This window comes from Danio rerio, chromosome 6, assembly GCF_052040795.2.
Source record: "Danio rerio strain M-AB ecotype USA chromosome 6, GRCz13ab, whole genome shotgun sequence".
NCBI lineage: Eukaryota > Metazoa > Chordata > Actinopteri > Cypriniformes > Danionidae > Danio > Danio rerio.
This window is the reverse complement of record NC_141026.1, coordinates 29,417,277-29,434,706: the sequence shown is the minus strand read 5'-3', so window position 1 is coordinate 29,434,706 and position 17,430 is coordinate 29,417,277. Positions and strand designations below refer to the sequence as shown.

The 17,430-nt window shown below is 37.7% G+C and overlaps 1 protein-coding gene and 1 long non-coding RNA gene across 51 annotated transcripts in view; one reads left to right on the top strand and one right to left on the bottom strand.

The window, feature by feature from the left end:
• The window catches only part of kif1aa (kinesin family member 1Aa), a 117,684-nt gene that overhangs the window by 83,701 nt on the left and 16,553 nt on the right, over nucleotides 1–17,430 (bottom strand). For all 50 annotated transcript variants that reach the window (XM_087257271.1, XM_087257272.1, XM_087257275.1 and 47 more), the window contains exons 3-6: nucleotides 3,429–3,502; nucleotides 3,175–3,354; nucleotides 2,515–2,580; nucleotides 2,107–2,285 (exon numbers count right to left, since the gene is read on the bottom strand). Coding sequence is in view for 41 of the 50 variants with exons in the window: in XM_087257231.1 (XP_087113357.1) it covers nucleotides 2,107–2,285; nucleotides 2,515–2,580; nucleotides 3,175–3,354; nucleotides 3,429–3,502 (499 nt within the window). In the remaining 9 variants the exon portion in view is untranslated. The remainder of the gene's footprint in view (nucleotides 1–2,106; nucleotides 2,286–2,514; nucleotides 2,581–3,174; nucleotides 3,355–3,428; nucleotides 3,503–17,430) is intronic.
• Nucleotides 8,610–14,224, top strand: LOC147836367 (uncharacterized). The gene is made up of 3 exons (XR_015493711.1): nucleotides 8,610–9,074; nucleotides 10,247–11,906; nucleotides 12,764–14,224. It is a non-coding gene; the product is annotated as an uncharacterized LOC147836367 (long non-coding RNA).

Genomic DNA, 17,430 nt, shown 5'->3' with positions numbered 1-17,430 from the left:
CGAGACCTATATGAGACGGGCCGAGAGAAAAGGAGATGGAAAAAAAAGGAGGAAAGACAGAGTAGACCGAGAAAGGGGAGAGAGGAAAAAAAAAAAAATTGGGGTTCGGTTCTCCAGACACGCTGCCACTCGGTCCTCCACCAGCTGAGAGATGCGACGACGTGCTGGGAGCCCTGTGGAGGAATCTATCCACCCGTCCGTCTTCTGGCGTCCGGCGGCGGTTCTCCTGGCTGGCTGGCGGCATTTCTGGTCTCCTGCTCCGCTCCCGCTTCGGTGGATGGATGCAGGCTCTGGCATCATGGCGGATCGCGGCGACTCCCCCGGGTTCTGTGGGATGGCTCCCTTCAGCTCTTTCCCTTCCGGTGGTGAGCCCCGCGTCCCCTGCTCCTCCCCATGCTGGGAGACGGCAGCAGGCAGATCCTTTCCTCGCCAGCCTCAGGCCGCCCCGGCACTCTGGGCAGACGAACGGGTTTCTCCCCCACTCGGGTTAACTCCCGAACACTCGCCCCCTCTCTCAGCGGCGAGGGCATCTGGACAACGCGTCCCTCCTTCTCCCGGGCTTCGGCACCACTGTAATGAAGTTTACGGCCCTTTGGCCGCCGGTAAGAAGGAGGCGGAGAACCGACGCAGGTTTAAAATATTTATTAATAATAATGACGGCAGCTCCTCACGGAGACTGCCATTTAAACCAAAACAAACGGACGGCAGCTCCGTCAGACTGCCGTCAAACTGAAAGCAAAAGTAAAACAATATGCCCGGGCCCGGTCCTCTCTCGGCTTCCTCTGCCATCGGTCCTCCTTTTATGGTCCAGAGCTCCTTCCGTGGGATCAGAGGCAGGTGCGCACCGCACGTGTATCCACTCACGCGGTGGCCTCACCCCGTTCCCACGGCTCTCGGCCACGCCCCCTCGCCACAAACACTTTGGTTGCTTTTGCAGTATGATTTGGGTCATTCTTCATCTGCTCTGTGAAGCACCGCCCAATGTGCTCTAAAGCATTTGGCTTAATATGAGCAGAAAACATTGCCTAAAACACTTCAGACTTCAGTCACATCATCAATAAATACTGTAGAACTCTAATCTGGCCCTCTTGTTTTTGAGGCTCATCAATGGTTTACATCTTGTGGTGAACCCTCTGTATTCACTCTGGTGAAGTCTTCTCTTGATTGTTGACCCTGACACACATACACCTACTGTATCTCCTGGAGAGTGTTCTTGATCTGGCCAACTTTTGTGAAGAATTCTTTGGTCCACCACAAGACCTGTGATCTTCCGGGTCTTTTGGTGTTGCTATGTTCACTGGTGTGTTCTTTCTTTTTAAGAATGTTCCAAAAAGTTGTTTACCCACGTCTATTTTTTTTTTTTTTTTTTTTTGCTGTCTCTCTGATGGGTTTGTTGTGTTTTTTCAGCATAATGATGGCTTGCTGGATAAGTGCAGAAATTGATAGTGACAGCTCTTTGGATCTCATCTTGAGAGTTGACAATAACCAAATGCAAATAGCACACTTGAAGTGAACTCTGGACCTTTTGTCTGCTCGTTGTTGGGATGATGAGAGAATAACACACACCTGGCCATGGAGCAACTTAGAAGCCAATTCTCCAATAACTTTTGGACCCTTAACAAGTGGGAGGCACATATGCACACTGTTGTAGTTCCTACACCGTTCACTTGATTTGGATCTAAATACCCTCAACTTAAAGTTAACAGTCTGCAGTTAAAGCACATCTTGTTTATTCCTAGTCCATTGTGTTATGGTGTATAGAGCTAAATATGTTAGAATTGTGTCGATGTCCAAATGTTTATAGACCTACTGTAACTCTATATACACACACACACACACACACACACACACTGTGGTTGAGAGATTAAACAAGTATAGAATAGAATAGAATAGAATAGAATAGAATAGAATAGAATAGAATAGAAAACCTAGCCCTATTCTATTCTATTCTATTCTATTCTATTCTATTCTATTCTATTCTATTCTATTCTATTCTAATCACTAAAATTAACATCAAGGTCAATTGCGGTCCTAGGCTTACAATGCTTTTAGGAAACACAGCCCTGAATAGAACAGAATACAAAACATTACAAAGCATTAGAATACCTAGCCTTATTCCCGGAGTCCATCAGGTCTTGGATGTCATTATATGACATGACGGCGAGTTTGGACAGATCTTCTACATATGGGCCTAGCAACGGATGTTCTCGCACACGTAGGTTTCCTTTGTTTTTAGGGTTTAGAAGATCCCGTACCCTCTCACAGTAGATCTCCATATAACTAACCTGAAAGGACAAATATAACAGACTGATTAAAAAAACAAAAATACATTATAATTGAGGATTAAAAGTGAAATCTCTATTTAAAAACATATATTACTATATTAAAACAGAAATTGCATGCAGAACTCACAATTTAAATATTGCTATTACTGACATGCAAGATGTACAGATTCACACAAAATAACAGTCAATTTGGCAATAAGATTTAAAATAGGAACTTGACCAATCTCACCTCCACAGAATAGGACATGTTGTTGTCATTGTTCTCATTTATCTTAGTGAAAAGGTCTTCACACAGCTGATGGTCAGGATAGGAGAGAGAAAAGGAAACAGGCAGACATAATAAACCAAGATTATTTAGTGAATTATAGTGTGTGCACTGGTCAGCTTGGTGTTTGACTTGTCATTAAATCCTGTTTGAGTTGATCTTATTCACACAACCTCTGAACACATAGCATTTTCATGTGTATTCCTGTGATCCTAGAGAAAATAAATGCTTTAGAAACAAGTTAGCGATGCACCCCCAGCGAGCAATTTTTGTTTTTAAAAGACGTTTAATAGATGTAAAATAAACGCCTAAACATAGTCGTCTTGGCTAAAACAAGGCTAAATATGGGCTGTCAGGAAATATTTAATAGACATCTAAGAATAGGCCAAAACTAGACTAGTCATCAAATAAACAGAAATTAATGACTACACATATAAAGTCTGTCTAATCTGTATATTTGATGACTAATCTTGTTTTGGGCTATTCTTAGATGTGGACAGCCCAAGTTTAGCCTTGTTTTAGCCAAGCTGTCTATTTTTAGATGTCTGTTAGATGTCTATTAAACACAAAATTGTTTGCTGAGGGATTTGCGTCCCTTTTTTTTTTTGTTATTTGTTCATTTACCAGTGGAATGATCCCCTGCTGGTCCTTCTCCTGTTTGCCCATCATGGTATAGGATTTACCGGCCCCAGTTTGACCGTATGCAAAAATACAGACATTGTAGCCTTCAAATGCATGGAGCAACATCTCCTCTCCGATGTCTCTGTAGACTTGCTGCTGGGACGCATAGTTGATATCTTCAGGCTGTGGAGATATTAAGATAAATGCATTAGGTATTTACAGGTTTTGAACATTGTATCTATTTGAACCAGACTCACCGAAGTGTGTGACCAGTAGGAGTAATCAAAATTGAAGCTTTTGTTTTCTTTGGGTGCTTTGGGGTTGATGATGGCTGAAAGAAAAGGAAAGATGGCAGAGGATGAATACGCTTAATAAAACATGTTATAGGTACTTAGCGGACACTCAATACTCTGTGTGTGGCAGCCATTTAGTGGCGAAAAGTAGAGGCAGTAAGTGCTGAGTCACTGGAGTTTTGCTAAACGAGAGCTCAAAAACCCTGCTGCTCTCACCGGAGGTAAATGAAAGTCATCACGGGGAGACAGGAATCACACAAGATGGTAATTACGCTGATTTGCATATGGTGATGAGTGTAAATTGAAAATCACACAGTAAGTAGATGTCACAAGAAAAGTCATTTACTTGCATATAGAGCACTGCTTAAAATAACTTTTGTTAAAATGTCATGTAATGACCAAGCTGAATTTTAGATATTTTTCCAGGCGTTGGTGTTACGTGATTTAGGGTGTAAAGATTTTGATTTTACAAGTTCAATTGCAAGCCCTGGCTCATTGGAATTACATGCCTTAGGCTACATTTTTGTGAAATGTAAAATATGTTGCCACAGGCATACCCGTCAACCTTCCTGATTTTCCAGTATTTTATCATTTTATCTTGCTATAATCGTGTAAAGGTATTTTCCTGTATTTCTCCAATTTTTTTTTATCATTCTATGAAGGGTGGCAAGAAACATCAATAAGGTGATACTCCCTATTTGCAACCCATACAGCTGAACCACCAGGGGACGCCTCTTGCTCTTAAAGGTGAATCTGTTTTGTGCTTTCATTTTATTTAGGCATGAAAACACTTTGAAATAAATATAAAAATGGCGCAATTCCCTTCCTTTAAATTACAGGCACCGCTGCCCCTCTTACGCAATCCTTAAAACAGTCAGTCCATATAGTGGTTCATGACTGTCAAGTGCGATCCATGGTGATAAACAGACGATGTTTCCCACATGGATTCGGATTTAAAGCGGTCTAGGTTTTGGGTGCATGTTTGAACATAAAACACATAATACACAAATACACATAAAATAATAATAATAATAATAATAACATCTAATCATGTCAAACTTGCTGTGTTTTCTTTTAAACACAACAAATTTTGTCTTAAATGAGCATAAAAAGTGTTAGAACAGCAAGGGGGAGTGGGATGAATAGGTATCCCTTATTTTCACATCCCAATGTTGACAGGTATGTGCCCTGGGTGCGTTTTATTGCCTGTTTCAGATGGCAAATCCACTAAAGCAGGCTGTCTACATTTTGCAAATCTAAAATATGTTACTTAGGGTATGTTTTGTTATACATTTCTGACACATATCCTTCTTCTACACGTCAATGAGATGGCAGGGCTTGTTGAGTAGATCACATAGTGAACCTAAACCCTTCACCTTAACCCAACCAATAGTGTTTTTAATAGCAAACGTAACAGAAAAGTGCTCGCAACCATGTAGTTCTACCTTGATTTTACATTGCTTTTTGTGGAACCATGCTTTACTTGACATGAGTATGTATCAAAAGTACAACACTAAGGGAGCTACCGAGCAAACTGACCACATTAGAAAAGTTGTCCAGTTTTGTTTTTTACATTTTATGTCATACAGATCCCCTAGACCAGCAAACCACTGACCTAAATTCTTCCCTAAACCCAAACAAATAAGAAAAGTGCACTGTGACTGTGTATACTTTGATTTTCTACTGCTAAAAACTTTTTCTTACATGGAGTTTTTGTTTTGTTCCAAGTCCAAATTCAACAAATCCTTAAATTAAGAAACATTTTCTAGACAAGCCAAAAATATTGTTTTGTTTTCAGAAACAATATGCCAAAAATAAATGTTTTTCAACAAAAAAAAATTCTGTAAATAATTTGTGTTTCCTTTGAAAAAAAGATAACTTTGGTTCTCACTTGATTATTCAACTACAAATCAAAGAACCTTTCCCAGGTGAGAATGCATTGGTTTGTGTATTTATTTTTATCAACTCATCAGCTTTTACACAAACATGAATGAAAACAAACATTTCAAGTCTCTCTGACAATAAACAAGTTGTAACATGCCCTATAAGGCTAACCTCCTGCATGTGTTGTGACAGATAAACAAAACAAAAATAAAAAAAAAACTTGAAATAAATACAGCCAGTGTCTGAAATCTAAGTTCAGAGTTCAGTTAAAGTTTTTTTCCTCATCCATGACTGTGCTTTTTAAATTCATACTGAGTGAGAGACATGTAAACAAGTTTAGCTTACTGGCCATAGTGGAGGTCTGAAAGCACAACTCCAAATCTAAAGACTCAAATTACATCTCTAAATATCCCTCAGGACAGTTCTATCAATAATGCATAAAACAGATGTGAATAAAATAAAGGTGGAGATGGGGTGGTGGATATGTGCTATAAGAATTGTCACACGAACAAGGTGAGCAGCAATTAAATTTTTCAAAAATATTGCAATGACAAAAATAATTAAATGAACTTGCTCATCCGGAATATATTTTACAAACCCATTTAGCCAACAGAGAGGTTTCTTTGAAGCATTCACAACAACAACTATACTCATATTTAATAATGCTATTTTGCACTGTCCTAATAAAAATGTGTACAAAACCATACTGAGCTGAAAACATACCAAGTGAATTATGGAAGAAAATGTAACGCAAGACACTGCAGATGAATAGGAGAGCTGTCATCTTATTTCCCTATAGTGTTGGAGCCATTATTATTATTATCATTTTTATTATTATTATTGGGTTTTAATTCTTTTTGTAAGCACTGGAGGGCATATGAATATTTTCATGTATTTTAAAGAGCCTGATTACTGACAGGTGGATGGCAGAAAGGAGGTCAAACTATTTTTTTTTTGACTGCGTCAACATGACCGTGTCAGTGTGTTAGGGATAGAGTGTCAGTGCGTTAGCAATAGAGTGCTGATTCTGCTGAGAAGAGCTGTTGGGAAGATACTGGTTTTCGATTTTATTTTTTGTTTAAGATTTTGTACATGGCAGTAATTTTGAAGATTTTGTAATATCAAAGTCAAATAATAAAAAGACTGTCAACTTGTTGGACAGAGTTTGGAGTTCTTCAAGTATAAAACACAGGTCAGAAAAAGACACCTACTGTACACATATACATATATATATAATAGAATAAACCTTTTAAAATATTATGTTTAAATATGCAAAAATGCATTATTGCAATAAAAAATATATAACTATAACAGAAATTTGAACACCGAATGGCGTTTCATTGTTTTTTTGTTTTTTTTTATACAATGGGATCTATTTTAAAGATCTAAATGCATAGTCTAAAGCGCACACTGCAGGTGAACTTAGGGTGTGTCCAAATTCACTTTTGCTATTTAAAGAATGGGAAAAAAGCTGGTGCACCCAGCGCATAGTCTAAATGGGTTGTCCTCATTCTCTTAATAAGTTATGGATGTGTTTTAGGTGTAACAACAGGGCACGACTAAATGTTATGAAAGGAAAAATGATGAAGAAGTCAGCACGTTGAGCAACTAAATGAATTAATTTAATTATACTGTATATAAAATAAAAGTTATGGATAAATTTGGAAGAAACTCATAAAAGTCTTTGCTTTTAGTAAAGTTGTGTTAGTGTAATATTTTATATATCTAAGCTACAGTAACTGTGTGCTTAATGCAAAATATTAATTTCATGAGTTCACACTTACAGATTTTTGACTGAATAGAATATGCAAATTTGGCTTGCTGTCTAGTGAGAGGACGCCAAGCTTAAAAAGACACCCTAACTTGTTTTATTTCCCTTGTCAGAAGTGAGAGAGACAGGGCTCCAAGTGTACAGTAGTCTTTAGCCTGAAGAACACTCCCCCGGTCCAATTTATGTAGGAATCAGGTTTAATGGCATGGTATTTATTGGGTTATTTGGATGGAGGATGGATGCTGAGAGTCAAGAGAAAAATGAAGGTAGAACATGGTTGACTATATAGGGGTTTGGTCTTATGCTAATGGATAATAGAATGATTGTCAATATTGAATTGGTCTTGTAAAAACATCTGTGCATGCTCCTTCCAAAATCTGTTTATAAACCATCTCATACAATAAAATTCAAACAGAATATATTTAAATAGCATTAGATGACCTGTGCACATCATCTTTCTTCAAAGCTTCAAAATAAACCTAAAGCACTTCGCATCATGGCAGTAGTTTTGGATTGCTAAAGATAAGGCGTGTACATTCATCTGACTCAGCCTTACTCGGCAGCTAACATCATCAGCCAGAATGAGGTTGCATGCACTCAAAGTAATTTCTGCCAATGCTGTGATGACATCATTTACTGTGTGTACCCAAGCAAGTATAAAACTCAGCCCTGAAAGAACAGTGTATTTTGTCTGCAGTTTCTCGCCTTGTGTTGAATTGGAAACTGGTTTTAAGGGCCGGTAATTGGTGGCAGAGCAGCCATTTTTGGGGTGAACTATCCATTTAACGATCACTCAGAACATCATTAGCGGAGCAGTGTTCGGTCAGTCTTACTCATATCCAGCCCACACAGCATCACAGACGCTGCAGTCAAGAGTCTGACAGGCAGCATGAGCTCTGACAGAACATACTGTCTCCTCACTCAAACACATCTCTGCGGCCATATGGTGGGATGTGCAAGACCACAAGCCAAAAATGGATAAAAATAGCCTCTTAAGAAAACTGTATTTTGTAAATTTAATCAACCATGTATTGAAAAGCCAATGTAAGCACAAAAAAGACATTGATTTGTTGTTTGTGGTTCAGTAGCCATTACCAAACTCAGACTTTAGTCAAGCAGTGATGAGGAAAGCTTTTCTAAATGTTTCTTGTGTCTGTAAAATAGCACAGTCCGCTAAAAAACAACAAGACAAATGTGATGGATTTAAGCATCCTGTGAATCATACAGTGTGTTCTGACCTCAAAAAGGGGCATTTCAAGAGTGACCTTCAGAGAGTCAATACGTCTGCCGTAAGTAAACACTTATCTTGGTTCTCCAGGGACGCTGGAGAGCCAGTGAACTAAACATATCTGATTACATAATGTAGTTTGTTGATCTTTATGTTTTATCTTCAGCAATATGACATTGGGAAATTGCTTAAAATCATCAAAAATGAAATAGGAAAATCAGAAATTTTGCTCCAAACTGAATTAAATGTTTTTTTTTTTTTTCATATAGTAAATACAGTTAAACCCGAGGTTTACATACACCCCAAAAATGAACATAACCATTTTCTTAAATGTCTGGTGGTAAATCATACTAAACATTTACCATTTTAGCTCCGTTATGATTACCTAAATGATTTACGTTTGCAAAATGCCAGAGTAATGAGAGAATTTTTTTTATAAATCTCTAGACAGTCAAAATATTACAGTCAATTTCCTTGGATTTTTTTTGCTTCTCACAATAGTTTGCAAGAATTTTGGCCCATTTCTCTTGACAGAATTGGTGTAACTGAGAAAGATTTGTCTTGCTCGCACAAGCTTTTTCAACTCTGTCCACAAATTTTCTATAGGATTAAGTTCAGTGCTTTGTGATGGCCACTCCAAAACATTCACTCTTTTGTCCTTAAAGCACATTTTAACTAATTTGGCAGTATGCTGACGCCTGTTTCACACCGCAAGCGTCAGCGGCGCGTGAGCAGAGCGTGAGCAGCGCGTTTGTCGAGCAGTAGCAGCACGCAGGCGTTTGCCTTTCACACCAGCTGCGTCTGCAGCGCGCAGCTCTTCGGCAGCTGCTGCTGAGATCAACCTATCTCTGTCTATTCTATCTAGTTACCCCTCTATATACAAATACACTTTTTAAACTTTTCATCTGTACCAAGGCCCCTGCTGTTTCATTAACCTGCAAATGTTTATTTTACAAATTTTATAGATCACATAGTACTGTATGCTTCTAAAGCTAACTTATATGAGAATTGTCTACAGTCAGAAGACAATCGCCTGTGATATCATGTCATTTGTTTTTTGATTATCAGGTTGCTGTAGACCTAGTTATAATCATATTTATACAATATAGTTATAATGATATTTATACTTGATCAAACTAGTGTTAATTTCTCCGCTTCAGTGATGTCCAGCGGCAGAATAACAGCTCATTAATTCATGCTCGTGCAGATGATGAGACGGACAAAAGTAATTAATGCATGCCATTCTTTTACTTATTTTCGTGTTGTCAGATTCACAGTGCAAACAGCTCCCGGTAGGAATAATTCGAGTGAACATAAAACAAAGCCGATTAAAACTTTCTTGCTCTGCTCAGCTGCACAGAACACAGCGAGCTCACATAATCCAGCATGCGTGTCGCACTACACTACCCACAATACACTTCGCTATGGACTACAAATCCCGTAAATATTCCATTTCCCCTCTCCTACAACACTAGTGTGCAACTTAAGCAAAACTGATAGTAAAATAGTTTTACATTTGGTTTTGTAGTTCGGGCCTAAATAAATGTTTGTTGCCGTTTTTAATCGTTTTAAGTTCATTTGAATGACTATATATAAACCATTTGACATTATTAACGTATTTATTGGGTAAAATTGTTAGTTTTTACTGTCATTCAATGTGTTTTGGTCATTCTCAATGCACTGTCACTTTAATTGAGCGTGAGCAGCGCGTCAAAAATAGACCCAGCGCCGAAACTATCGCTGCACTGCTGCTTCGGCGACGCTCACGCCTCGCTCTGACGCGCTGCTGCTGCGTGCGGTATGAAAGCTCTAATCTGTTAACATGGACGCCGAAAACACACGCGCTGCTCACGCTCTGCTCACGCGCCGCTGACGCTTGCGGTGTGACACAGGCGTTAGGGTAATGGTCTGTTTGAAAGACCCATTTGTGGCCAAGTTTTAATTTCCTGGCTGATGTCTTAAGATGTTGCTTTGGTATTTCTACATACTGTTTTTTCTTCATGATGCCATCTATGCTGCGAAGTGGACCAGTCCCCTCCTGCAGCAAAACAGCCCCACAACATGATGCTGCCACCTCCACACTATACAGTTGGGATGGTGTTCCTAGGCTTGTAAGCTTTCCCCTTTGTCATCCAAATGCAACACTGGTCATTATGGCCAAACAGTTCAATCTTATGCTGAGTTCAAACTGCATGATTTTAGCCCCGATTTTGACTCGCCGACTGGTTTTGAGAAAATTGCAGGCAAATGCCTGAAATCACAGGCAAATCGGTCCTCGAGTGACAATCACACTGTATGAACTATCAAAGATGCGATCTGATAGAATCGCCGATGAGTCGCCAATGCCTGTGAGATATTTGGCATGCTGAATATCTGGAGCTGTCGGTGATTCAAATCATGCCATGTGAAATGAGTTTTGACTAAAAATAACATTGGCGACTACCTACAGCCAATGAGAGAGCAGCATTCACTTGCGTGTGTGTGTGTGTGTACCTGCAGGCCAGCGGGAGGTTGAGGGACAAGTTAAAAAAGCGCTCATTTTTTATTTATTTGGACCCAAGAAACAAAGGAAAAACTAGTGGAGGTTTGACAGGAGCACCCTTGTCTGTTTGACGTGTCAAACAGAAAGTAAAAAAAAAAAGTTTAGAAACTAAAGGCTTCTTTCTCGTTATGTAGTTAAAAACAAAGGATATACTACATGTTTTTGGCTGTGAGACCTAGTTTTAACAAAGTTGTCGGTAATTCTTCCTATTTTAAAATCATGCAATGTGAAACCCCGTCATCGAGCCATCTTGCAGTGTAAAAAAAAAGCAGCGACAAAACGCCAGATAGTCATGCAGTGTGAAAACATCTGTTACACGATTACTTTCCAAATCATGCAGTCTGAACTCAGCATTAGTTCCATCAGACCACAGGACATGTTTCCAAAAAAGTGTAATTTAGCAAATTGTAATCTGGCTTTTTTTTTCTTCCTTTTTTTTTTTTTGAGATTCTGGCTTGTTGATTTCCCCATGTTGTCACACAAGGAAGCAGTGTGTTTGAGGTTTTCCTTAAATATTATTCTACAGTTGTGCCTCCAACTCAAATTTTGTCAATTAGCCAATCAGAAACTTCCAAAACCTTGACACCATCATCTGAGCTTTTTTAGAGGCATAATAATCTTTTTGTATGTAAACTTGACTTTTAAAATTTCTCCAAAAATATCTCTCTCAATATACTGCTGTTAAGCATAACAGAAACAAATTTGATAATCCTAACTAACCTAAAAGAGAAAAAGTTTAGTTATGTGCCTTTTTATGCAGTGTATGTAAACTTCTGGTTTCAACTGTGTATGTGAATTTATATCTATACTTCTGTGTTCAACGGTTTCCAAAACTTTCATTTTTGGGGAACGATCCCTTTAACAAATTTGTACAGATCCCAATTTCTTTGGAATTCATATGAAGCTTTAGTAAATATTGTATTTTCTGAAAAATGCTTGTGTGTTCACTTAGAGTACAACTGATAATAATAATAATAAAATAAAAACATACACCTTTTATTTACAGTGAGGGAAAAAGTATTGAACATGTCTTTTTTTCTGTGAAAATTATTCTAAAGGAGCTGTTGACATGGAATCAAACCAGATTTTGGTAAAAATTCAAACAATACAAACATAAAAATAAAACAAAACAAAACAAACAAAAATCTTACATAATTGTTATGTGTATTAACAAAGAAATGGAACAAGGAGAAAGTAGCGAACTACTGAAATGCATTTAATACTTTATTTAAATGGCTTTTTTGGTGATGGCAGCTTAAAGACGACTCAGAATAAAGTCACATGCGTTGTTCCGGTGTGAGTTTACACATACTTGAACAGTGTGTAAAAAACTTTTTTGTTCTGTGGGTCTCGACTATCAAATCTGATCTTTATTTCGTATTTTCTATTAGGTTTAGGTCAAGTCATTGGGTGGGCCAATCTACAGTTAGATTTTTTATTTTCTGAAACCATTTGAGAGTTTCCATATTTGTGTTTTGGATAATTTTATTGCTAAAGTGTCCACCATGGTTTTGTCTTCATCATCTCGATAATGTAAATGTTGGACTGAAGCAGCTAATATTAATTTACAATGATGAAGGGCAGAGGGTTGCTGAAAAACTACTGAGAGATTTCAGCTGCAGTCTGGGCTTTCACTGCCTTTCTTCATCTTTCTTTCTTCGTGTGTTCAATACTTTTTTCCTGAGTCAATTAATTTTATTACATATAACTTCATTTGTAAATGAATTAATATAGTTTTCTTTGCTTATATTGACTTCTTTGGTTGTTACATCTGGTGAAAATTTTAATTTCAAGCCAACAGCACCTTTAGAAATATGTTTTCTAAGAAAAATGGTGACGAGTTGAATACTTATTCCCCCCACTGTAAATATGAGCAAAAAATATTTAACAGTATAAGAAAAAGCCATTTAACAACTATTATTTACACTAAAAATAACAAACTTACAGAAACAGTGCTATATAAGCACATTAACAACAGTCTGCCTCATAAACACAGATCTTCAGTTACAAAAACTCTCTAAATTATGCATACAAAGCATGATTTAAATTACAAACGTTTTCATTCAGCTTCATAAAATAACCTTAAATATTTTGGCATCCTTGAATTATATACAGTTGAAGTCAGAATGATTTTCCCCACTTTGAATTTTGTTTTCTTTTTTGAATATTTCCCAAATGACATTTAATAGAGCAAGGAAATGTTCACAGGATGTCTGATAATATTTTTTCTTACAAAGTCTTAAGTAAGTCTTATTTTTTTTATTTTGGCTAGAATAAAAGCAGTTTTATTTATTTTTTAAAATCATTTTAGGGTCAAAATTATTAGCCCTTTTAATTTTTTTTTTTCGTCTACAGAACAAACCATCGTAATACAATAACTTGCCTAATTACCCTAACCTGCCAAGTTAACCCAGTTACCCTAGTTAAGCCTTTAAACGTCACTTTAAGCTTTTTAGAAGTGTCTTGAAAAATATCTAGTCAAATATTATTTACTGGCATCATGACAAAGGTAAAATAAATCATTTATTAGAAATGAGTTATTAAAACTATTATGGTTAGAAATGTGTTGAACAAAATCTTCTTTCCGTTAAACAAATTTATAATAATAATCAGGGGGCTAATAATTCTGACGTCAACTGTATGTGACTACAGGACTGTATCATTTCAATTCTGTATCTTAGAGCAAGGAAGAAAATGTTTTTAAACCTCATAGATGCCAGAACACCAGTTAAATATATAAAACATTTTACAAACACACACACACACAAACACACACACACAGCTGTCAAGTAACAGAAGGACAAGTCGTTGCATAATCCCTCCTTTAAATCCCTGTTCTACTTTTCAAATCTATCACTCAAGCAAAGCTAATGCCTGAAAATAAATCAATTCCTCTGCTAACTAAATCACCCAGACAACCCCACAAATAAGCATGTGTAATTCATTTACCAGTGGAAGAAATGTCCTCTAAAATAAGCAGAAATATCAGAAATACATGGTTTTATTTACACACTCTCCCACAATTTTATATCAAAAGACATTTTAACCTGAATCTGGCGATCAGATACATTAAAAGCAACATCCTTCAGGCCACATTATACAACACAGAAAGCCCTGTTCTAAAATGGCCGACTGCACTTAACTTGCTAGAGTGAAATAATTCATTCACTTCTGTCGGTAAAAGGGACAGACCCTTTTACCCGGTCTATACATCTGTGTTCACCGCTCCCAAGGGCAGTGCAGTACGGGCTGTTCATCAGAGTATATGAGTTATAATAATAGCAGTGCATAGCCCAGGGGACATCATGCGTCATCTGTATAAACTGCCATGTTACATCTACTCCTTTTGCTAGTTGCAAAATTGTGTTTGGATGTGTGTGCCAAAGTAAATGGAGGAGGAGGAATGCGTTAACTAATGAGGCAGTCATTTTAAAAATACATTTTAAATTTAATTTAATTTAAATTAAATAATATATTTTAAACTAAAACTTATATAACTATTGTACTCTGACTTTTACATGTGTATATTTCGATTTAACACTGTTTTTTTCAACCCAGGTTCATTCTGAAAACGTAGTCCTGTGGACGTTTCTGGAGATCGCGAAATACGTCCCTGAAGTTACGTATTTGCTCAGTTTTTGTTTTCGTGAATACACAAGAGGCCGCTGTGTGCACTTTTTCACATCTCAAACTTCTCTCGCGAGTGGCGTTCATGCCCGTGCTGTTCTCGCATAAACCAACCAGAGGCCGCTGTCGACTGACTGTCTGTCTGACTGACTGAATTACAAAATGAATGACTGACCCACCCTCCTCCTTTCCTAAACACAACCAACGATTTACAAAAGCTGTCCAGAAAGAGAAATCCCCTCGTCTGATTTTTACCACGTTTTCAGATTTTACCACATTCTCACGCTGTTATTCACTTGTTCGTTTTATTTTTGGATTCTGTTTTTGTCTTACCTGATTTTTGGAACCGCTCTTCCCCGGACTCAAAGAGTCTTTGAGTGGTCAACTCCTCTCTGTGTCTCAAGTCCGCCGATGTACACGAGGAGCTAACTGGACAAACTGGTTGTGGTGGGAAAAGCCCTCCACATAGAAGTAAGCGGTCAGCTGGTAAGCGTGAAAAGGAACCGCGTCATACCGACCCGTAGCGTTCGCTTAAAAAAAGAAATGCAGCCATGCGTACCTCTGGCTACATAATTCAAGGTCTACAGAAACGTCCAAGGGACTACGTTTTCACAATGAGCCTGTGTTGGTTATTTTACACAATTACAAAACACAAATAAGTTCAGAGTATTTCTATAATTTTGTAATTGACCACTAGCATTTAGTATCCGCCAAAGACTATAGAATATGCAAGAAATGTCACTCGTATATTTTTGAATGAGGAAAAGTGTAACAATCAATATGGCAAATGAAGCTACAAGTACCAGAGCCAATCAGCACTCACTATGACCTTTTTCTTCATTGCTGAATAGAGGGTGCCTTAGTGAACAGCGCCTTCTGGTAGAGGGCTTAGAACCTCCGTTAAAAATTGTCATCAGCCAGAGCAGCATTTCTCAACTGGGTGTCAATGCGGTTTTCAGTGGCTTACAGAGTTTTTTTGTAATGCAAAACTTTGATTTGAAAAGAAAGACGTGTGTTAAAGCTGTTATACTTCTGTCAGATACGGTTCTAGTGCGTCCAGCATGGCTGATTTGCTTGTTGATTCTAATTGGTAGCAGTTATGTGCCACTTTATTTACTCTTTGTGACACTTATTCGATCAATGTGTTAGTGCAGGGGTCACCAATCTCGGTCCTGGAGGGCCGGTGTCCCTGCAGGGTTTAGCTGCAACTAGCCTCAACACACCTGCCTGGATGTTTCAAGTATACCTAGTTAGACCTTGATTAGCTTGTTCAGGTGTGTTTGATTAGGGTTGGAGCTAAAATGTGCAGGACACCGGCCCTCCAGGAACAAGTTTGGTGACCACTGTGTTAGTGAAACAGTACAAGCTATGTATGTGTCAAACATTTTGGTGAATAACATTTGTTTGTGTTGGTTATATATTTGAAAGAAAGAGAAAATGTTCACTTTAGCGATGACGAGGCTTCATTTAAACAGAACAAGATGCTGTCTGGCAACAAGGGAAAAATACCTTGCATATGTTGTTTTCCATCTCCCTAGATCACCTTTTTAAAATCAGTCCAGGAGGTGGTGTTGACCGACTGCTGTATTGGTTCAAAGACATTAAAAGCAAGTAAAATAGATTAAAACTATCATTTCAAAGCTGTCCAAATGTGACTCTTTATATGCATCAAGGTGCCGACCGAAAGTTCTTAGCATCCTCCTTGCGCACACACAAAAAGAATAATGAGTAATTTTGCGTTCTAAGAAAAAGGTCTTCAAACTGACGATACTCCAGGGAAGGGGCTCAGACCAGATGAGTTTCGGCAGATTTTTTGTGATTCGAACATTTAGAGATGAAACTAAAGAGACAGTTGTTGTTTATTTGATTGATGATTCCTAATATGGAATTAATCGTAAACTTATCAAACAATTTTGGAGAATTTGTTGTTTCCCCATTCAAACAGAATGCAGAAGCATACTGATTGAGAGGCAGTTTTAAAGATAGCCTCCGAATAAATGACTTGCCTTAAAGGGATTTTAGTATCCGCTATTTATTCCTGTGCCTTTGTATGTTTGCCTCTGCTGCCTTGCAACATTCTGCTTATAAAAACATCCCTCAGACAAGTCTTTCAAGACAACAAAAAAGCAAGCTCTGTTGTTTCCCTGAGAAAGTGAGGTATGCACCTTTGCAGGTAATCTAATTTGTACATATTTAGACTATATTACAAAAACAATGTTTTTAGGGTAATGACTTCATAAAATAGGATAACAAACATTCAAAGATTAATTTTAAGATCTTAATAGAAGCTTTGAAAAAAACATGATACAGTATAAAGACAATATGAAGTCTTATGGCAAACAGAATAACTATTAAGGCCACACTAGTATTTATGGATTTCTGGTAGTCCCAGTGTTAAAAAAGCAAAAAAAAAAAAAAATGTTTCTCTGCACTTGTTTTTTCAAATAATGCCTTCAGAAGAAGCCCAATGGAGTAAACAATTGTAGCTAAAAATTTGGTCATTCCAAATCTTTCAAGAGTGCTTTCTAAAGTATTTTCACTATGTCAAAAACTCACTGAAGTCCCCCCAAAAGGTGGGTCATCCACAAACAACTCAATGTTGAGTGAGAATTTAAACTGAAAGAACAGCAGTGGCCAAACCTCTCACCAGAAAGGGCAGAAAAAATAACAGTTGGTCCAAAGTTCACTTCAGTGATGAAAGCTAATTTATTTATTTTGATCTGAACGGAAAAATTATCCTTCATTAAATTGAGAAAAGACTGAAGTCAAAATATGCACTGAAGTCATTGAAAGGAGGAGGAGAAAAGGTAAAGGTTTGATGTTTTCTGCAGCAGGAATTTGGCCTCTTAAACAGATACATGATAGAGTAAATGCAGTGTATGCAAACATGTGATTCTTTGCAGACATTCATTAC